The sequence below is a fragment of the Xenopus laevis genome, chromosome 8L (genome assembly GCF_017654675.1).
Source record: "Xenopus laevis strain J_2021 chromosome 8L, Xenopus_laevis_v10.1, whole genome shotgun sequence".
Taxonomy (NCBI): domain Eukaryota; kingdom Metazoa; phylum Chordata; class Amphibia; order Anura; family Pipidae; genus Xenopus; species Xenopus laevis.
The window spans coordinates 89,995,845-90,018,475 of record NC_054385.1 but is presented as its reverse complement, the minus strand read 5'-3'; the positions used below and the strand labels follow the sequence as shown (position 1 = coordinate 90,018,475).

Here is a 22,631-nt window from a genome sequence, read left to right as displayed (position 1 = left end):
GATATTTAAAGATTTTAATCCTGATCATTTGCACCAGCTGTCCTATAACAATAGTCCATACATTATTCATCAGTCAATATTCTATTACAACATTTCCACACCTCAACTTGCCATTTCGATTAAAGCACAAATACAGCAAGTAATTCTATATAGATAGGACAAGTCGTTTGTTTCTTTTCTGTGATGGTTCCAGGCTTTATCCAAAAATGCAATGTGTACATGAGAGAGCTTGGGGCTTCCGTGTGACGCCTGGCAGAGCGAATCCCCCGGATCAAGTGGTCCTAAACATTTCACAATTTCGATAGAGAACTGTTGAACTGTTAAGAACCACTTGGCCAGGGAGACAGAAATGTGTGAGGCACAGGGAGGCGGCTGCTCCTCCCACTCAGAGCTGGATCAGCCACATTCACATCACAGACACACCTAGAGCAGACAAGAACAGGTTATGTTAGGAAAAAACAGTGCTTTGCCTCAGAAAAAGAAAAATAAGAAATTGTTTATGCAGGGATGGGCAACATCTGGCTATTGGCTGCTGGGGGAACAACAGTAAACTGCAAGCAGTGCATGACATGCGACAGCACCAGGGAATGGTGGGACTAAGGGAAAAGGCAATTTCTATGTATGAATAAGCTGGTAATTTCCCTCAATGTTAGGGAGGATTGGGAGCCCTTAAAATGGCCAGTATGTTGTTGTTATACCCTGCATGCATTTGTGTGTTTCTGCTTGGCTTTTAGTCAGATACGAAGCAGTTACCTGTGTGCAACACATGCATTAATATCTATTGTAAGTGAGGATCTGTATCTTTACAAGAGAATCTTGAAATGCCTTTGCCTAAAATAAAGTTCAGCAAGATCACAGTGGGGATTTAGTTGAATTCGGAGGCGGGCAGATTGTGTAATTATATCACGCCTTAGCAACGTACACAAACAATAATCACTGGCTGGCGCAGGGGCACATGCTGCTGAACTGCTTTGTGCCACTGGTATTTATTACTTAGTTATATATATATATATATATTTTTTTTTTTTTTTTTTTAAATCTGCATGGACAGAGAGAAATGAAGAGGTTAGGCAATAGGCAGCCTGAGCCTGCTAGTAATGAGAGGCAGAGGGGAGCACATGTGTATTCACGTCTCCTGTATTCACGGACTATTGAGCTGGGAGCAGTTGAGGATCATTGTGACAAACTCAGATGAATTTGCCTGTCCTGTCTGTATCAGCCAGGGACAAATAGCCAGACTGAAGGCTGCCAAACCAGTTGTCTCCCTGTGTTACTAAAGTCTGACAAGCTGGGAAGCATGGAAATTAGAGTTTAGCAAATGCTTAAAGGAGAATTCAACCCTAAAGTTAGAAAAACTCATACCCCCCACCCTACATAGACCCCCCTCCCCCCAGCCTAAGTGTTGCCCCAGGCAAATGCCCCTAACGTTTTCCTTCCCCCTCGGTGTAGATTCAGGCATCGGCGTTCACAGGCACCATCTTCAGTCGCTTTGGTATTCTTTGGAATGAGACCGGCGCTTCAGCAATTTTCGTGAGTTTCGACGCATGCTCAGTTGTCGCTAAACAAAAAATTGCTCCAACTGCGCATGCGCCACCACGCTGGCCTTATTCTGAAGATTTACAAAGAGAAGAAGATGGAGCCCGTGATCTCCGATGCCTGAATCTGCACCGAGGGGTAAGTAAAGAGTTAGGGGCATTTGCCCGGAGTAGCAGCTAGGCTGGGGGGGGGAGGGGGGTAGTGTTTTTTTTTTAATAAGGGGTTTGTTTCTCCTTCAAGAATCTACAATGCATCAGATCACTGTTCTGGTATCTCTAGTGCCAGCATGAAATACAGTTTAACAGCTGAAGCACTGATAAATCTTATTCAATCTCTCGGCCAAACGGGAAGGGGGGTCTCCCTATTAGCACAGAGTCGCCTATTACCCACAATAGTTTTACAGACATCTTAGTGCTCCCATTCATACAGCTTTATAACTCACCCAGCACAGGCTGCATTTCCATGCTGCTTCACTCTGTGTTCTTCTTCTTGACTAGACTCCTCACTGACAAGGACACTCCTTATATATGCAGCCATCTCCTACAAAGCCACTAAAAAATCAGCCAGGAATGCAAGTCTCACCTGACATTACCAGTTTTTCCAGGCGCTCTTCTGAGGGGTGTTTAACAATCATCTGAACACTGAGCCAAACGTCAGCGGGTAGAGTCAAACCTGTTCCAAGCAGTCAACAGCACTTCACTCTCTTACAGAAAAACAGGTTTTAAAGAAGCTGTAGGTGGCTTGAAGTGGGAGTGTAAATCTCCACCCTGGTGTAACTACATCAGTAACTATTACCTGCACATTTGAGACTTTTTTTTTTTTAAGTAAGTTTCTGTTTATTAGACAATACAGTCACCATGTGTTGGAGGCAGCGTAAAATCATCAATGGTTCAAAGTAACCACCAAACTTAATCATATTACACCAAACAGGTCTCATTCATCACTCCAATCGTCCTTTCAATTATTTCCTTAAAAAAAAAACTGCCGCTGATAACAGAAGTCCTGTTGTTTGAATGGGTTGCGAGCCTTGCTGTAGCTCTATATAATCCCATGGTAGTACAAGAGGCTAAAAAGAGCAGCCCAGTTCTGAGGAGTAAAGTTTTAGAACATTCCCATTGAGCTATGGCATCTCTCTTCCACTAAATGGAACAGGGTTTCTGTTTAGAGGAAATGAAAGTACTGATCTACTGAACTCTACCTTACTTTTAAATTGGGTGGGTGGTCTTTGTGTTATGAATATGGGATTTGGACCTATTGTTTAGTGCATGGTGGGCTTATGTATCCCTTGAGTGGAAGCCTGTCTAGAGAAGTACAACTGGAGGCCTGCTGGGGAATTTTAGGTCTTCATAGACCTAATCATTTTAAAGGGGTGGTTCACCATTTAGGTATGTTATAGCATGGTCAATTCTAAGCAACTTTTCAATTGATCTTCATTATTTATTTTTTATAGGTTTTGAATTATTTATCGCCTTCTTCTGACCCTTTCCAGCTTTCAAATGGGGTCACTGACCCCATTTAAAAAAACAAATGCTCTGTAAGGCTACACATTTTTATCGTCAATCATCAGATCCAAATTCCTTTACATTATATAGTCCATCTCCCATAGTATTTTAAAGAATATGTCCAAGTCCCTCCAGGGTAGCTTAATACAAACCATAAAACGATATTGTAGGAGGAGGTCTCCAATCTTGAAAATATATGCGTAGAAACCCTGAGAAATCATGCAACTGGTCCCACAGATATTACCATCAGGAGATGCAAAAGGCACAACAGGCCTTATTGTTAAAGCAATATCCCCCCCTCCTCTTCGCAATGGCGATAGAACCCCTAGCTGCTAGAATCAGGACTACACGCACCTGTAAGGGACTAAGAGTAGGGCCAGTGGAGGAGAAAATCTCTCTATATGCTGACAATGTCTTACTATACTTCCAGGACACGGGGCCATCAATAGACATAGCTATAAGAATCATACAAGAGCATGGTAGATACTCTGGCATGAAGGTCAATTGGCGGAAGTCTGTACTGTTACCCCTGGATCGAACCCCCACCCAAATGGTATCCCCCAGACAAGACCTACAAGTGGTTGATACCTTTAAATATTTGGGCCTTAGAATACACAAAAGTATAACTGAGTTTACCAAGCTGAACTTAGACCCAGCAATTCAGCATTTTACCAGGGTTGTGGCTGCATGGCAGCACCTGACACTTACACTATGGGGAAGAATGGCCCTATTTAAAATGGTATTTCTTCCAAAGTTTTTGTATTTATTCCGTAACTCCCCAGTTCACAAATAGAGTCTTTCGAAGTATAGAAAAGGTGATAACAACCTTTATTTGGAATAACAAAGCCCCCAGAATAGCCAAAGAGACACTCTATGCCCCTTTGGACAGCGGAGGCCTGGCACTGGCTAACCTTAAGGCCTACTATTTGGTGGCCCAAGCAGCTTATGTTCATTAGTGGTTGGTGCCTAATGCAGAGAACCTGAATATGCAGCTACAGGCAGCGTTTCTGGGCTCGATAGAAGCTATGCAAAATGCACCTCATAGAGCACAAACAGACATCCCCAAGGAACTGGCAGTAATAACAACAGCCCACAGGGCCTGGGACTCTGCACATAACAGGGGTGGACCCACCATTACTCTCCTCAAACCTACCACTCTGGAGAAACTCACACCTAATCCACTTTATTGATCTCCCCAATTACCAAGAATGGCTGCTGGGGGGTATTAAAAAACTGAAAATGTTTTGGTTGATAACATGTTTATACTCTATACAGAGTTAAGGGACAAGATGTTGACTCCTAATCTGAGGCTTCATGCCTACTTCTCAATCACTGGTAACTGAGGAATACCCACTATTGAAACTTATGGTGCGGAGATGCCAGCCAAATTGACATCCCAAATCTACTGGCTGTTGGTCGGTGCCCCTGTGGCCCCATTCCACCGCACCTACCTGGCGTGACACATTGGGAGATCTGGAAGAGGACCAATGGGAAGAAGCGACTGACAACCTATATCACTTTCTAGTATCTTCCCGAGATAGACTGATACAGTACAAGTTCCTCCACCAGGTCTACCTGACACCCACCAAGCTATATAGATTTGGCAGAAAAGAAAATTGCAATTGCTATAGGTGCCAGGCAGAGCAGGCAAACTTTCTCCACATGGCAATGCCCCCATATACAATCATTCTGGAGAGCAGTTACAACACACCTTTCAACACAACTGGCTCTTCCCCTGTTGCTCACTCCCCAATGCTGTCTGCTGGGAATTCTGGAGGGAGCTCAGTATTCATGGGAAATGCCTGCACCTTCTCACTAGAGGATTACTATGTTATGTAAAAAAGTGTATCATACTAAGGTGGATGGGGCCTAGAGCTCCCACGTTGAAAATGTGGCAAAAGCAGGTTAACAATGTGCTCCCCTTGATCAAACTCACTTACTTAGCACGGGGCTGCCGTGACAAATTTGATAAAATCTGGCAGCCATGGACTGATGCTGAAGGAATAACTATTATGGGTGAATAAAAGGTATAATCGAATGGGCTTAAGTGAAATATACATGAGGTACCTTATTAATGCTGGATGAGAATGTAAATTGTTAATGTCTGCCAGGCGGGATCATAAACCCCCCCCTTTTTCCTCCCCTCCCCTTGTGAATGAAAATCAATAAAAATTGAAAAAAAGTATATGTCCAACTCAAAGATGTTTTTCCTTCTTGAGCTTGGTGAAGTATTCCATTTGAAATTCTCCATCCCCTAAGAAGGGACCTATGGTGCTGGCACACAGCCAGTGTAAAACACTCTAAGGGGGTTATTTATCAAAGTCCAAATTTATTTCAATTTTTCTGAAAAAAAACTCCGACCAAATCAGCACGAGTTTTTTCTCCTTATTTATTAATACACTTTTCCGAAAATTTTGTTTTTTGGGAAAAAAACATGAAAAATACGAATCGTACACATTTTTTGGATTTTCCACCCGCAAACCTTCAAATATTTGCCCAAAAACACCGAAATCTTTGGATTATTGCACAAAAGCCAGCGCAGATCAAAAATCTTTGGAACGTCTCCCACTGACTTACAGTATATGTAACCTCAGCAGGTCTCAGATGCTGGATTTTCAGATTCTGACTTTTTCCATCCTCATGGTATAATAAATCCCGAAAAATTTGTGAGGTTTTTAGCACTAAAAATTCCGATTTTATACTAAAAAAACACAATTTTTTGGGGTTTTTTGCATTGGGAGTTTAGTAAATAATCCCCTAATGATACAAGACCAACCTGCACATCTGTACTACTCTATAGTAGCCAGTGTATTGGGAGGGAGTTTACATGTTAGCCTCACTCCTATCTAGTAAATCATTATAATAGGAAGGAGAACAATAGGTTAATTAGCATTTGTTTCATATTGCAGATTCTAGGCTACTTTTCTTGGTCTCTAGAAGGGAGATTAGATCCATGGGGCAGATTCACTAAAGGGCAGATTGTCGCCAGTGACCGTTTCGCATACATCACACCACTTTGCCAGGCGCAAATTCACTACCACTATGCTAATTCACTAATATGCAAAGTTGTGCCTTGGGCGCCGAACGCTGGCGACTTTTCGCTATTGTTACTTCGGCAGTGAGAGCATTTCATAGCGAACATGCGTTATCGTTCGTTTGTGTCTAGTGAAAAATGCTAGTAATCTCAGTTGTATGGATGTATGGAGGTCTTTATTATAAATGTTGGTGCCAATGTTTGAAGTTACCACTTTTTTTACAAATGTCCAGGGAACCTTAATAAAGACAAGAGAGTTAATATAATGCCCTACATATGAGCCCACTGTAAAATGAATGTTCCATATGTTATGAAATGTCGGGAGAAAACCGGTTACCCAAAAAAGTATGTTAGGACATTTGCAGGCAATCCCACTTAAAGAAAGTAAACGTCACCAGCGGTTTTTGAACTTTAATGCATTTTCTGCACACAGGATATGATGTAAGTGACAGAAGATTAAGGAAGATCTAGCTGCTTTTTAGCACGTTGTCTGGTCTGAGGCGGCGAAGTCTACTCTGGTAGACACATCGCCCTTTAGTGAATCTGCCCCTAAGTGTCAACTGTTTGTGGGCCTGGGTCATACGCTTCAACTCTCTGCGCCTGCAGCACCAGCGTTCATGTGTCTTTCTCGCCTGCAGAGCTTACGGCCCGTGTCTGAATGTTTTAAATACAATGTTGATGTATGATATGAATAATCATGCTACACGAGAATATCTAACTATCATTCAGTATTAGTCCATGCAGTTAAAGACCTCATTTAAGACAATTTAAGCTGATCTACAGTATTACTGCAAGCCGGTTCATGTTCACTCAGGCTGCCCTAGGCTGCTTCTGTATTGTGTAGGCGCCTGAGAGAAAATTCTCTCTCATGGGAATAATATTTACTGAATGTAAAGACCCTGTTTGCATTTTTCCCCATGAACCCGTAGGACTAGTTTTAGCTCTAACCCCACTTACACAAACATTTATCAGACGGGCTCTTTCCAGTTCACCTTAAACAGGTGCGGTCGTTGGTTTTCCTAGTCTCACTGTTTCCTGGGAAAGAAGTTTTACGTACAGTCCAAAGGTTGGGTGGCACCAGATATATACCAAGAGCCATAGCTTTTATATACACTCTTAGGGGTAGATTTACATAAGGTCAAATATCGAGGGTTAACTAACCCTCGATATTCGACTGCCGAATTGAAATCCTTCGACTTCGAATATCGAAGTCGAGGATTTAGCGCTATTCCGACAATCGAACGATCGAAGGAATAAACTTTCGATCGAACGATTCGAAGGATTTTAATCCATCGATCGAAGGATTTTCCTTCAATCAGAAAATTGTTAGGAAGCTTATGGGGACCTTGGCCTTGATAGGTTTTAGGTGGTGAACTAGGGGGTCGAAGTATTTTTTAAAGAGACAGTACTTCGACTATCGAATAGTCGAACGATTTTTACTTCGAATCATTCAATTCGAAGTCAAAGTCGTAGTCAAAGGTCGAAGTAGCTTATTCGATGGTCGAAGTAGCCATTTTCGAAATTCGAAGTATTTTTTCTTCTAATCCTTCACTCGAGCTAAGTAAATGGGCCCCCTATTATCACATATTCCACAGCACTGAATGTTTTAAAAAAATATATGTTATGTGGAATACATTGTTATTGGGGTGAAACATAAATAAGAACATTTGTGTTGATAAAACATAAAGATGAGATTCACGGGACACAGTCAGAATTTCTCTTTATGAATTCATGCTTCACAGTTCTTTACACAATGGAGATCCTACTTACACCAAACCTCACACGTTATAACCAGTAACCAAGGACTCAACCAACTAATACATCACTATAGAAACTACAGTTTGGGTTACGGATGCAGTTTTTTTGTATTGTATCTACATAAATGTATAATTAGGACCACTGGAGTGCAAACGTTATAAATATAGAAATTAAAGTGTCACATTAGCTACAATTTACATCCATTTATAGGTCTCCATGCTTGAGGAATAGTTTTCCTGTGAGTCTGATCGCCAGACCCCAGTGCACTAAAATATAAATAGTGGAGAGATAACCCTGCCTTATACTTTCTAGCACTTTGGATATTTGTATTTATAACTGGCTCTTTATTGTTTTCTATTTCAAAAACAAAAAGGAATAAAACAATATTTTTTGTTGGTTGAGCCCCATGTTTCTAGAAAAGAGATGTGGTTATTGCTGTACAGGTATGGGATCCCTTATCCGGAAATCTCTGAATTACAGGAAGGCCATTTCCCATACACTCCATGCTAATCATTTTTTTTATCTGTAATAATAAAACAGTAGCTTGCACTTGACCCCAACTAAGATATAATTAATCATTGTTGGAGGAAAAACCAGCCTATTGGCTTTATTTAGGTCTACTGAAAAAAAAAATATGAAAATCCAAATTCCAGAAAACACCAGGTTCCAAGCATTCTGGATAACAGGTCCTGTACCTGTACAAGGTTTGAAGACCATTCTATGACTGTAAAGTTTGGGACTATAGAAGACCACGGGGCTATCATGGTTGTATTATATAAATGAGTCCAATTTATTTTAAAGGTGTAGCCAAGCATTTTATTGATCACATTGTAGGTGACTTTACATTTTAAGTTGCCGGATGATGGAAACACCAGACCTTATTTGCTGCCATGTGTAGTCTCTTGCTAAGCCAACATATCCCAAGTGTTTTCAGACTGCAGCTCAGCAATAGGGTAAAAAGGTCATTGCTCAACCTGAGCTGTACAACACATAAGTGACCATAGCGCTACTATATTCACATTTTTTTCATTTTTAGCTTTTTTTTCCCCACTTCCTTAACAACTGACATTTATTTTTATGATCAAGAAAGCGATGATGAACTTTAACCAGGTAGCTACAAAATGCTGCCTGCTGATTGCACAAGGTCTAGTTACCCATAGCAACCAAACTTTGTTGCTTCCATTACTTGTGCATTATAAATAGTCTTATTTTTGCCACCTTCATTTATTTCCCTTCAATGAAAAAAGTCAAAAAATAAGAATAAATAAGGACTGTCAAACCTATTCGGTATCAAGCCTGCATGGTACCTTCTTACTTTCTGCCTTTACTTACTTCATAGGGCTTTTCACTTATCACTTTACTGACTTATTTGTTATTGAAGGACCAGAAGGTAGAAAGTCTTGGTTATTTTTTTGTAAATAGCTTACCAATGGTAATATCTAATTAGTATAGTAGGAAAGTTGCCTTCAGAGTCATCCCATAGTGTGCATTACTCCTACTTGTTGAGGAAGACATACTAGTTGTTTATGAGCAGATGGGAAATTGGGGTTGGTTGCAGCTGAAAGTAACTTGCTTGCATTTTATACCTCGCGAGGGAAACATGAGGGAAATGTCCATAATACTGTAATGCAGGACAATAGATTCAGCACCTGGGCAAAGATGGGGTAGTTGGGAAGCAGAGAATGAGGGCACTGTACAAGGTGACTGCATAGAGTAACAGAATCTAAGATGGTCACAGACTGAAATTTAAGAAAATGATATCTCTTGTAAAATCAGGCTGTTTATTATATGTGTCACAGGTGCATAGATGATGTCCAGCAGCCCCCAATAGCAATTAATGGCTTGGTCTTCTCATACCCCTCCCCATGCCACAAAATGTCATGATGATGTAAAAGTCAAACAACTACATTATTCTGCTACTCTGACTTGTAACTGCCACAGGCACTAAAATATATCAATGTTATATGCTCCTTGCAAGTAGATCCTCATCCTAGTTGTAGTTTTGGTCAACTTGGGTTATTTACTGCATTACTACAGCTACAGCAATGCCCCAATGTCCAATTCAAAAACATCATATTGACAGTATTTTTTTCAACTGGATCAGGCAGGCTACTGTGTAAATGGAATGGGCTGCATGAGGTGGATCACTTCTTAAAAGGTGAAAAATGTTATCTATATGGTTTCCTTTATATAATATTCAGTTTGAGTCCCAGTTTGTGCATGTTGTGGAAGAGAACAGGGAGATGCCACCTCTCCCCAGTATAATGTGTTTATGCCGATGAAGCCCAGAATACATCAAAGGGTGGATTACAAATACGCCCTGGGTTTGTGCTCACACACCCAAGTGAGGTGATGAAACAGTCTAACTATTCAGTAACCTATAACCACCTAGAACCTGTGGTTATGTGAGAACTACCCCGCCCAGTCAATCCTCCTTTCACTTTGGACTTATACTGGTACTCAAAAAATGAAATGCACTCTTTGTAAAAAGCAGTTATTAATATCTGTTTTATAGTGACTTTTTTGCTGTACTACAAACATGAATAGGAAGTGACTTATCTGGTGGTTCCTTCTGATCCCTTAAATACCTTACAGCTGCCAATCTATAGTGGCTATAACTGTATTGCGCTTCTATTCGTTATGATGCATTTATAGTAGGGATGCACTGAATCCACTATTTTGGATTCAGCCAAACCCCTGAATCCTTCACAAAAGATTCAGCTGAATACCAAACCAAATCCTATATGTTTTACTTTCTTGTTTTGTGACAAAAAGTCACGTGATTTCACTCCCAGCCCCAAATTTGCATATTCAAATTCGGTTCGGCCGGGCAGAAGGATGCCGAATGCCGAAATGAATCCTGGATTCGGTGCATCCCTAATATATAGTATAGTCATCTCCAATAGAAGGAGACAACACAGCTGCAACATCCAGACATTTATGTGGGGGTGATGGCTGGAACCTATGAAATAGGGTAGCGTTGCCTTTTACGTCATATACTACATTCATATATGAACAATAATGTTTCTTCTAGGAGATAGGAAGTATTGTGGCTACTTTCTAAAAAGTAGCTAGAAAAGTTGTACATTATGTTTTCGACTTCTGTACCAGTCCAAGGCAACCACAGTCCTTTAGCAGTAAAGATCTCCAAAGATGCCCCAGTAGCTCCCCATCTTCTTTTCTGCTGATTCACTGCACATGCTCTGTGCTGCTGTCACTTAATGAGCTTAGGGACCCACTCACAATATACAGTACCACACAGAATTTAACCGTCACATTATAAGGCTAATTAGTAATTAATACAGATAATAACTACATGGCAGCACAGAGACCAGTGCAATTAGCATCAGAATTTAATAATCAGCCTTGTAGCATCAGCTTATATTAGACCAACCTCATTTTCTGCTTGATAATTTGCAACGACCCCTAAGCTTAGCTTCTCAACAGCTGCTCAGAGCCCACGGAGCATGCGAGTGTCACAGACACTTTCCAAGATGGTGACCCCCTGTGACAAGTTTGAAGTCCTGGATCATTGCTGCTGTCGAGAAGCTGAAACTTTAGGCTGGTGCAATAAGTTCAGTATATAAAATATGGCATTTTTAGCCATAATCATTTTTAGGGTTTAGCTCTTCTTTAAAAAGTCTCATCTTGGGGGGGGGGGGGGAGGACTGGCGTGATACTGCAGAATGAGAGACATTGGAACTGGGGGTAAAAATTCTAAAGGCTACGCTGCCCCCCAGGTTCTGATGATAATGACTGCTATGCCTGTAATTCATTATTATGTTCATAACAGATTCCAATAGATACTATTATAGATTTTGAAATTGCAAAAGCTAAAACTGCTCCAGTGAATATATTGTGTTTTATTGCCTGCCAGTTGGAGTTTGCCACAATGTCTGCACTGTTTTCAAATCCTCCTTCTTTGTAGGCCCATTAAAAGAAATGTTTAGGGGGGGGGGTGTTTTCAACTCAGTCCCTTCAGTGATCAGAGAAACATGTTTTATGCATATATTCTGCCTTTAATTTACCATAATGTGACTTTAAAGAGCATTGACTTTCATGATATAGATACACTCTTCGACTCCATTGTTGTTTTAAATATATTTTATTGTTTGACATATTGCCTTAAACATATCATTGGCAGAGCACTCAACATGGAGGCAGGAGACCTCTGTGTACAGCTGCAAACTGTATCAGCAACTGAATTCCCACTGGAAGCATGAGAAATAACGTTACAGGTCTAAAGTCAGTTTAACACAAATGGCTCTTTTGAACCCAACAAATATTTTTTAAAACAGTAATACTGTGTCATTATATGTATTTTGGACGTGTTCACAAAGTACAGCAAATCTGAGTAAATAACTGTACCCAAGGCGCAGCAGCTAAAAACATTTAAAAAAACCATGAGTGCAGTGAATTGTCCCAGCATGGCTCCCTATAAATACCATGCTCCATATGAGACACACATAAAACCATCATCACCCAGAGGCCTTCTGATCCCCCAGCCGTGGGAAGAGACAAACACTACATTCATAAACATGCAGCCACGAAGATAAAATGTTTGAACATAAAATGCAGGAGTCACACCCATTGTCTGCACTCACCACAGGATAATAAACACACCACTTGTTTCATCTGCTGATACTTCACACATATGTGAGCATTTGTTAAAAACACCACAGACAGTTGCACACAGAATACTTATATAACAAATAATATTCAAGTGTTTTTACGTTGCATCTTAGTTTGTTACACTACTAAAATGGTTTGTGCCTACAAGTCATTTAATTGTGATGGGTTTCAGTGCACTCCAGACATCACAGGGTATGAGCCCTAAATGATGTGAAACTAATTTGTTTTGTTACTGCCAGCTTTATGGGTAAAATATCAGCCAGAAGTCAGCCCTATGTACGAGTCGCACTTCTTACCAGTAGTGTGAAATAACCTCCAGCTCTTCTCCTTGTCCCTGAGGCTTGCTGTGACAAACAGCAGAGACCCACCACTCCAGCAATAGCTATTTTATTTTTCTATAGATGCACGTGATCTAGGAGTTAGTTTGGCTGAATCCTGCAAAAAGGGCTCAAAGTTCCCCCGTTTAATGCAATTTCTTTTGGATTTGGATGGGCAGGGAAGTCTGTTCACAATCCCTGGATTGGGGTTTCATAATTTTTCTGGTTGCAATACTTTGTGCACCTCAGGCTTTGCCTTAAAGGAGAAGGAAAGCCCCAGGGCGCAAAACCCCTCCCCCCTGGCCTACCCCTCCCGCTGGGCAAATGCCCCTAACTTATTACTCACCCCTCTGCGCAGGTCCTGTCCACGGAGTTCACAGTCGCCATCTTCTCCCACGCGCGTCTTCTTCCTGCTCTGACCGGCGTCTTCTGGCGCATGCGCAGTAGGAACAGGTACCGGTACAGCTCTATTGCGCATGCGCCGAATGTCACGAAGTTTTCCGATTTCACTTCGTGACATTCGGCGCATGCGCAATAGAGCTGTACCGTACCTGTTCCTACTGCGCATGCGCCAGAAGACGCCGGTCAGAGCAGGAAGAAGACGCGCGTGGGAGAAGATGGCGACTGTGAACTCCGTGGACAGGACCTGCGCAGAGGGGTGAGTAATAAGTTAGGGGCATTTGCCCAGCGGGAGGGGTAGGCCAGGGGGGAGGAGGGAGGGGGGGCAATACACAGGAGGGGGGAGGGGTTTTGCGCCCTGGGGCTTTCCTTCTCCTTTAAAGCAGGACACCAGCCAACCAGCTCCACTAACTTTTAATACTGTGGAAGATGAGACCAGAGCATCTAGCGCATATCAAGGAAGGTCCAGGTGGGAAGACTGACCCTCACCCCAGGCTTAGAGGAGAATTCAACCCCTAGGCGCAAAAATCGGAAATTTCGTGACTTTAGGGCGTATGCTCAGTTGGGTGCATTTGCCGGTACGGAGCTACTGCACATGCGCCCGAAAGTCACGAAATTTTTGATTTCTTTTTTCAGAAATGTTGTGACTTTCGGCACATGCGCAGTAGATCCTTATCGGTAAATGCCTCCTACTGCGCATGCGCCACCAAACCAGGGAATACAGGAAGAAGAGCGCTCAGGAGAAGATGGCTGCCGTGAACTCCGCTGGAGAAGACCTAGAAGGAGGGGTAAGTAACAAGTTAGGGGCATTTGCCCAGGGGGGAGGTAGGCTGGGAGGAGGAGGGAGGGGTTTTTGCGCCTAGGGGGTTGAATTCTCCTTTAACGTTAACTGAAACCCTTACAGCCCTGTATTGTGCATAACTGATTGAATTGTGTGCTTTTCTAAAAAGATAAAATTCTCCTTGAAATTGTTCCTAAAACTTATTTAAAAAAAGTCTATTTTCCTCTACAACCATGTCTATCTTTATATATACATAGAGCACAACATTAGGAAGTGTGCAGCGTGTTACTCATCAGCCTATTAGTGAGGCAACACTTGCTGTATGCCTGTAACCTGAGTTATGGAACAGATATGGTGGCTCCTTTTGGATATCAAAAGGAATGTGGTTGTTGCACTGCTAACAGCATCCAGTATCCACATGGGAAACAGATGAACCGCTCAGCTAGTTTGCATTTGCAATGCCATTTAGAAAGACCTAAGAAGGAAATACAAAGAAAAAACACATTATTATAAACAAGCATAAAATAAACCAGTAATGTTCTAGGTGAAAAAAAATCAAAGTGTGAGCCTTGTAAAAAGGGCTGGAGTGAAAGAAAAATGAAGAGTCATGCAGGATGCAGGATAGTAATATTTCTAGCAAGTTCTGTTGTGGGTTTGTTGTCTGGTTATGTAACTGGTTAAACAGGTACACAAGGCATGCACAGGCAATGTCACTGGCCAGGAGAAACTAAACCCATGAATGAAAAAAACACAGCTGCCTGTGTCCATAAAGCACATTGATGCTAATTTGGCTTTAATGTCTCTGCCAAAGTAGAGATAATTTACCCTTCTGCTTTTAATCTCTTTATGGATCAGGAGAGGTAACCATGAGATGTGAGTGGATTCACTATATTGCAGATTTGTTCTGGCTTTTGCTAATAACAGCAGAATTTGGCAGTAACAAGAGGGGATGACTTTGTATCCAAACACAATATACAACTGGGGTACTACATGTAAATTCCCTGATTATTTAATACAAATGGTAAATATATTTGGTGCTTCTGTATGCTAGAATGGGTTTCTGTAACCTTGTGACTAGGAAACGGATATTTTCGTGTACAGTGGGTTACTAAAATATATGTAATACCCTGTAATGTTCAGGGTTATACTCTTCCTGTTAGCTACTATTTATTACATGTTCATATACTGGCCAAGGAATGGTTTTTATATTATAGATATTAGATGTAATGGTGTGTCCAATATAAAGAGTCTATGGGGCAAATTCACTAACCAGCGAAAATTCGCCAGCGCTGGCTTTGCGCACATTGCAACAGTTTGCCAGGTGTAAATTCGCCTGGACAATGCAAATTCACGAAAATCCGAAGTTGCGCACAGGGTAACAAATGCGGGGCGAAGTTGTGCTAGTGAAAATACACTCAGCAGTTCGAAGTTACTCTAGCGTTGGCTAAGTTGCTTACGGCGTGCAGTTAAAGTACAATGGGCGTATATGCTGCAGCAAATACATTACACTACACAAGGCCAGGGAACCTTAATAAATGTGTTATATTGCCCTACACATGTGCAAACAGTATAGTTTAGGTGCCATATGTTATCAAATGTAGGGGGGAAGCAGGGTACCCCCAAAAAAAATTTTGATTTCTTTCAGCCTATCACCCTGTAAAAAGGAAATGACGCCAGCGTCTTGGAACTCCTATGTACTCTATTGCACTTCGCCTGGTCTGAGGTGGTGAAGGCAAGTCTGGCGATAGAGGTAACAGTCAGTAAAATAAAAAACAGTGAATTTCTGTAGTAACGCTCTTTCGTCAGAGCGAAAATTCGCCTGGCGTTAGAGTGCGAAGTTGCGCCAGAGTTAATCTCCTTGGCGGAATTACGCCAGCGGAATTAAGCCACCATTAGTAAATCAGCAAAGTGCCGAAATGATGTCAGCCGGCAAATTTTCGTCAGTGTTAGCCACTTTGCCCTTTAGTAAATTTCCCCCTATATGACAGACAAGCCTGTGCACAACACACAATCAATTGTTATGTGTCTAAATGCATATTTTATAAAGTCCATTGTAGCGCTCTGTACACTAGTGAATCAGTGTGCTGGAGGTACATAGGTTCTGACCCAGGTATGCCCCTGCTTTTCAGAGTAATTCATAATTTATTCATTTTTCTTGTTATTCTTGTCATGCAAGTGTTGCAGGGCCCCTACTCGTAAATCTCAAGTGCACATTCATAATCACAGAAAACAAGCTTTGCCAAAGGCTTTAGCAACTGTCATGCACAGCTAATGAGGCCCCTGGACAAACCTTGGCTGAGTTGCAGTACCAGAATAGAGGTAAAAGCTCACTGGTGAGAGATTCTGTGCAGAGCGAATGCAGAAATGTTTGTGATCAGTGACAAAACTGCATCTGTCAATAACTCACCTGTGGCCTTTTTAGGCTGAAGAATTCTAAGACTTCTTCATTGCCTGCAGCTTCTGCCTGTAAAGCAATACACAGAGGTAAATGATGACACAGGAAAAACAGATACAAATATTTTGTGTACAAAGTAATTGGAATAAACGAATGTAGCGGCTGATGATTTGATACACTACTCATTTGAGGGGCAAATTATAGAAAACAGATGTTACACTAAGGATGCTCAAAATTGAGAATATTAAATATAAAATTGAATGCTATACAAGTCCAAACTCTACTTGCATATTGAAATATGATCTAAAAAACAGTACCATTTGTGAACATGATAAATTTAGCCACCCACGCACAGGGCCAAACAGGACCATTGGACAAGCACCGCGGCAACACACCGATGCACTTGTCAAACAGGATTTTCAAACCTGACCAATATTTCACTTACTACTTGGAGGGGAGTTTGTCCATCATATCCAGCTTGATTCATATCTGCTCCTGCTAATTCCCATGCTGCCAGACCATCCACATCACCAAGAGCAGCTAAACTGTGAAATAAAACAAAATCAATGGCTTTTTAAGTTAATGCTTTTTTTTTTCCCCCTTTCCCGTTGAAGGTATTTTTAGTGCCCAGACCTCGTTATAAAGCAAAACTCACAGAGAAGGCTATTCAAAATAAGTCATTTATTAGACAAAAGAAAAATAATACAAGAGTTTTGCTTAGGAAGTTGTCACAATCACACCACAGTGTAACACTTAAGTGTGACAGGAGGACTTCCCAAAAACACTCCTCTTACAACAAGCTTTTATACCTTTTACCATAAATAAGAGCAAAGGGTACACGGATATACCATACACGGTCAAAGCCCTCCTTTTATATTGGGAGGCATGTAAGCTTACTATAGTAAATATTGCAATACCTATTGCACTATTTTATGGTTCCTTGATTCCAACATACACAAAGCATAAAATCTATGTCTGCTCGTTTGAGACAGGATGGGCGTCTGTAGTTCTGAAGCAACACTTCTGTATCTAACTGTTGTTTGACTTCTATCTGCAGAGTCTTGACCTTTGGTCAGCATGCCATTGTATGATTACCTGAGACCACTATCTGCCTCCGTTCACCTATATGTCTTAGCTCTGGCCTCTCTAGTTACCAGGATGAGGGGCCTTGATCTTTCATTTATATTAGTAGTCCTGAATACCAGCCATTACCGGTCATATTTACTAAAGGGCGAAGTGGTTAACGCTAGCGAAAATTCACCAGCGTGAAGTCATTTAGTTACTTTGCCGATTTACTAACGGATGCTGGCGTAAATTCGCTAGTGAAGAGGACCTACTCTAGCGCTACTTCGCACCCTTATGCCAGGCGAATTTGCGCTATGGCGAAGGAAATAACTATGCTAATTCACTAACTTGCGCATTTTACTGAATGTTACCTCTTGCACCAGACTTGCCATCGCCACCTCAGACCAGGCGAAGTGCAATAGAGTAGATAGGGCTTGCTTCAAAAAAAGTTTAAAAAAGTCCCAAAAAACACTGGCATCTTTTACTTTTTAAGGGTGATAGGCTGAAAAAGATCGTAATTTTTTTTGGAGGTACCCTCCTTCCCCCCTACATTTCCTAACATATGGCACCTAAACTATACAGTGGGCAAATGTATAGGGCAAAATAACAACTCTATTTTATTTTATGAAGCTTTCCTGGGCTTGTGTAGTGTAATATATTTGCTGCTACATATACGTCCATTGTACTTTAACTTGGCGTTGTATACAAATTAGGCATCGCTAGCATAACTTTGCTTTGCTTGACGAATTAACGGTAGCGCAACTTCGCTACCGTTCACCTCCCTGAGCGCAACTTCGGATTTTAGTGAATTACCGGTGCCCTGGCGAAGTGCGGCGAAGTGCGGCAAAGCCAATGCTGGCGCAACTTCGAAGGTAAGTAAATTTGCCCCATAGTCTCTGTCTAAACCAGAAATTTCATCTAAAGTTCCTTTACAGCAGGTGGATACAGCAGTTAGCGACAGCACAGCACAGTCATCAGCTAAACGAACTGATCAAGTCAGATCAGCCCAAATTTTAAATCTAGAAAGTGCCCAGCACTCCCCTACATGTTTTTCTCAGGTCTTGTAGGGATTTATCTATCAGCTCCTCTTTATATAATAAGCTGGTATTTCTTATTAAAAACTTTATAACTTTTTATAAGTATACGTTTTTCCTAACCTAAGTCAGTAATGTTGGGATACACCAAGTTCAACCCTGATCTTTTTTCCAACGCAAATTAAGTGTGTAATAAAGAGCAGTCCGGGTTAAAGGTAGCCTTGTTCCCGTGTGCACCTGCAAAGTATTCACATGCCTCAAGATGCATTCCTTCAATGCTGGAATACAAGAGTCAGGGGAAACCAGTTACACTGGAAAAAAATGAAGCCACAGCCTAGTGTCTGAAGGAATGCGCTTTGTGGGCCACTCCTCTGATACCGTGGAGGGAATGTGGCAATGTATAAGCAAAATACCACACTGTAGGGATTAAGCTTTGTGAAGAGTATTATTCCTGCAGTGGTCTGGAATGTGCAGCAACCTCTTGCAATGCTTCAACTAAGTGTCTGACAGTCTCCCCAGTCCTTTATGGACCTGCATTTACACAGAAAATGCATATTTTTAGCCATCAGACATAAACTTAAACTAAGGATCTGTAATTGTTTTATATAGTGCCAACACATTTGACAGCACTTTGAGATTATTCATCAGTCCCCAGTGGAGCCTACAGTCTCTCACATTCACATACACTGTGGTCAATTTTATCAGACAATGAATGTTTTGGAGTGTGGAAGGAAACATTCCCAAGCATACGGAGGATATACATATTATTTGCCCTGGATATCATCAGCTTAGAACCCCAGTGCAGCAAGCCACCCCCTGTTCTAGTAATATAGTGGGAACAGGCAGCTTAAAGGTTGCATTGCATGCAGGCTACAGCCATAGAAATGAATGGAGTGGGGATTTTGAGTATTTTTCATCTGCCTCCCAAATGGTTAATCACTGTAGGGACAAACACTTCATTCACCCATTATGTGTGACTGTAAATAGCATTACACACCAAACCCCACATCCAGATTACCTGTTAAGAGTTTTACTAATCTTATGGTGCAAAAAGCTGACCTTATGATGCTTGTACAACAATGATCCCCAACCTTTTTTACCCGTGAGTAAGGTATAAAAGTTGAAAAGTATGTTTTGGGGTTATGTACCAGCCCAAACAGGAACAGCCCTTTAGTAGTGTCTCTGAATATGTCCATAGTAGCTCCCTGTCTTTTTTCCCAACTAATGCTCTCTGCAGCGGTCAGTTACTTGAGCTTAGGTAAGGACTATATAGAATATAAATGTCACAATACCAGGCTGGTTAGTGATTAATTCAAGTTCACATTACATTGCAACTCCAAAACCAGTGCATACAGAATCAAAATTGAAAGTTTATAGGACCCAAAAACATAATTTTTTGCATGATGATGTGTGATGACCCCTAAGCTTAGCTTCTCCAATAAGGAATTGAACATCTAGCTTGAAGTTTTGTAGGGTTTTACATGGTGATAGTTTGTTTTGGCTATGAACCTTATTTGAGAGTGTGTACCTTAAGAGAACCGACAGAACCAGACATAAGCACCCAACAGTTTGCTACTCTGTATGTACTGGTTTCTCTACAGACCAGCACATTGACACAGCATTGATAGGACGCTAATATGCTGGAAGGCTTCTGAAGTGGATTAACCTGAGCTGCCTGCCCCACAGCAATCTTGGTCACTGCAGAGTCCATCAGGAAAAGAGAGGCTTTTAAATCTCAGTTTAAGAATAAAAATCCTGTGTTATTCCTGCATAGTATTTGGAAGCATTTTGTAATTTTTAAATATTTATAAATAGAAAATAAAAATGAAAGTATAGCAACAGGCTGGCAATGTGATGTGCAAATCATTTTTTTTTGGCAGTCAGTGGCCAGAGTGAGCCAAAAATTCAAACTGTTTGTCTTTGAGGTTTAGAGGACATGTAAAAAGCCCCACAAACATTCTGGCTAGAAGTTACAATCCTAAAATCCACTCTGCTGTACCAATATGGAGGCAGATCCATTCCACTAAATCTGTATATGAAGCTTGATTTTATCAGAATCTCTGACAAAGCCATCTTTTAGGACCTGCCTGGAAACCTTGTGTTTGCTGGTCCCATAAGATGTGTAGTAGGGATGTGCGGGCCGGGCCAATACCCGCGGACCTGCTGTTTACCCAAGGGTCGGGCAGACTTCTGCACATAGTTTGGGGGGTCACAGACAGGTTCAGGTTGAGCTCTTCCTTTCGCTCTCCCCATCTGTGACTTTCCTGTACTGGATTCTTCTTCCGGCAGCATCTATTTATAGGCACACGCTTGCCCTGCTCCCTTTTGTGATGTTAGTGATGTGCACAGGCCTATAAATAGAAGTGCCAGACAGGTTCGTTTGCAGGTTGATTTTGATCGACCCGCACATCACGAATATGTGTGATTAGCACTTTGATGTCATTAACGGTTTGCTCTGCCTGTGCCTTCATTGGCTCATATCTATCAGGTCCAGCTGAATGCTATTGCCCAGTTAAGGAGATATTGAGCCTGCCTCTTACTCCTCTCTGTGCTGGACCCCGAACTAAGACACAATGTGTTCCTGCCTGACCTTATCCTTTTTTTGGCGTATTGCCAATTTTCCTAGATTTGTTGAAATTGCAACCTGCCTTGAAATGTTTCCAGTCTCATTGATTAATTGCTTGCATTTCCTGACTTTTTGGCCTGTTTATGGACTTGGCTCAAAGTCTGCTTGTTATGTTTGTCTTCAAATGAGGGGCATTTACCAAGCTCTTAACCCATATTCACAAGGTGACGCAGCACAGATATGTATATATGATATATTTAAGAAAGGAAGTGAAATATTAAACAATTAATTCAACTCCTCATCTGCCCACACAGCAGTATTTTAGAACAGTAAAGAGTCAATGACCCGCACATCACTTATATGTGTGATCAGCACTTTGATGTCATTAACTGTTTGCTCTGCCTGTGCCTTCATTGGCTCATATCTATCAGGTCCAGCTGAATGCTATTGCCCAGTAAAGGAGATATTGAGCCTGCCTCTTAGCTAAGACAGAATGTGTTCCTGCCTGCCCTTATCCTTTTTTGGGGTATTGCAAGTTTTCCTAGATTTGTTGTTAACTGCAACCTGCCTTGAAATCTTTCCAGTCTCATTGAGGAATTGCTTGCATTTCCTGGCTTTTTGGCCTGTTTATGGACTTGGCTCAAAGTCTGCTTGTTATGTTTGTCTTCAAATGAGAGGGATTTACCAAGCTCTTAAACCATATCCACAAGGTGATACAGCACAGATATGTATATATGATATATTTAAGGAAAGGAAGTGAAATATTGATTTATTCATTCAACTCCTTATCTGCCAACCCAGCAGTATTTTAGAACAGTAAAGAGCCAATGACTGCCTGTAAGAGCACATTATCACACAGGTAATGTAAAAGAAAAACAACTGTTGCTTACTTGAATATGACATGGGAGCAAAAAGCATGCAGTCTGCCCACATTGAGATGTGTGTGTGTGTGTGTGTGTGTGTGTGTAGTATTACTACAGTAGTGCATACCTGTCATTTACTTGAGGTTTCTTTTGAATGGTCGTGTTTTGCAATTACATTTCATAATACTCCATTATTACTTCTGAAATGCTGATACCACTGCCTGAAACATTTTCCTTTTAAACAGTGTTTAAATAGAATGTAACAATAAAGACATTACACTGTAAATGTCTAATACATTGCGTGTGCTGAACTTCCCAACAGAATTTCTACATATGAATAGGAATTGCTACACTGCTTGCTCAATAATATGCAGTGTGCAAACTGTCAACAGGAGGGTATGCCTATCACATGCCAAGTCTTCAAAAATTCCGTGTGGCTTTAGCACCCCCACACAAGTCCTTTTAATGGCGGTCATATGTCTTTAAAAATGAATGATGGACTTGGAAGTCTCTCCCCTATAAAACAGGGCAGGGGCAGATTACATTGTGAGGCCAGTGCTTTAGCCAGGAGATGCACAAAGAAATATGCAGCCATTATTTATTATGCAAAGACTTTAGGGAGTTTTTTACCTGCACAAGTCTGTGCCGATGTGTTCAAGCTCTTCCCAGGAGAGATGTGCACCAGTCTGTCGAAGCAACTTGATAACTTCCAATTGTCTGAAGAAGAAAAAAAGTTTGTGAATGACCCA

General features: G+C 41.3%; 1 protein-coding gene and 1 long non-coding RNA gene across 2 annotated transcripts in view; both read right to left on the bottom strand.

Moving 5' to 3' along the window:
- LOC108698798 lies at positions 1-2,481 on the bottom strand. Its single transcript, XR_001932716.2, has 2 exons — positions 1,979-2,481; positions 1-423 (listed from the first exon to the last, which is right to left on the bottom strand). It is a non-coding gene; the product is annotated as an uncharacterized LOC108698798 (long non-coding RNA).
- A 9,438-nt stretch (positions 2,482-11,919) lies between these two features.
- Positions 11,920-22,631, bottom strand: part of aspg.L (asparaginase L homeolog) — a 42,740-nt gene continuing 32,028 nt past the window's right edge. The window contains exons 13-17 of the mRNA XM_018230604.2: positions 22,513-22,599; positions 16,800-16,899; positions 16,367-16,423; positions 13,562-14,434; positions 11,920-13,042 (exon numbers count right to left, since the gene is read on the bottom strand). Coding sequence (XP_018086093.1) covers positions 14,402-14,434; positions 16,367-16,423; positions 16,800-16,899; positions 22,513-22,599 — 277 coding nt within the window. The 3' untranslated portion in view covers positions 11,920-13,042; positions 13,562-14,401. The remainder of the gene's footprint in view (positions 13,043-13,561; positions 14,435-16,366; positions 16,424-16,799; positions 16,900-22,512; positions 22,600-22,631) is intronic.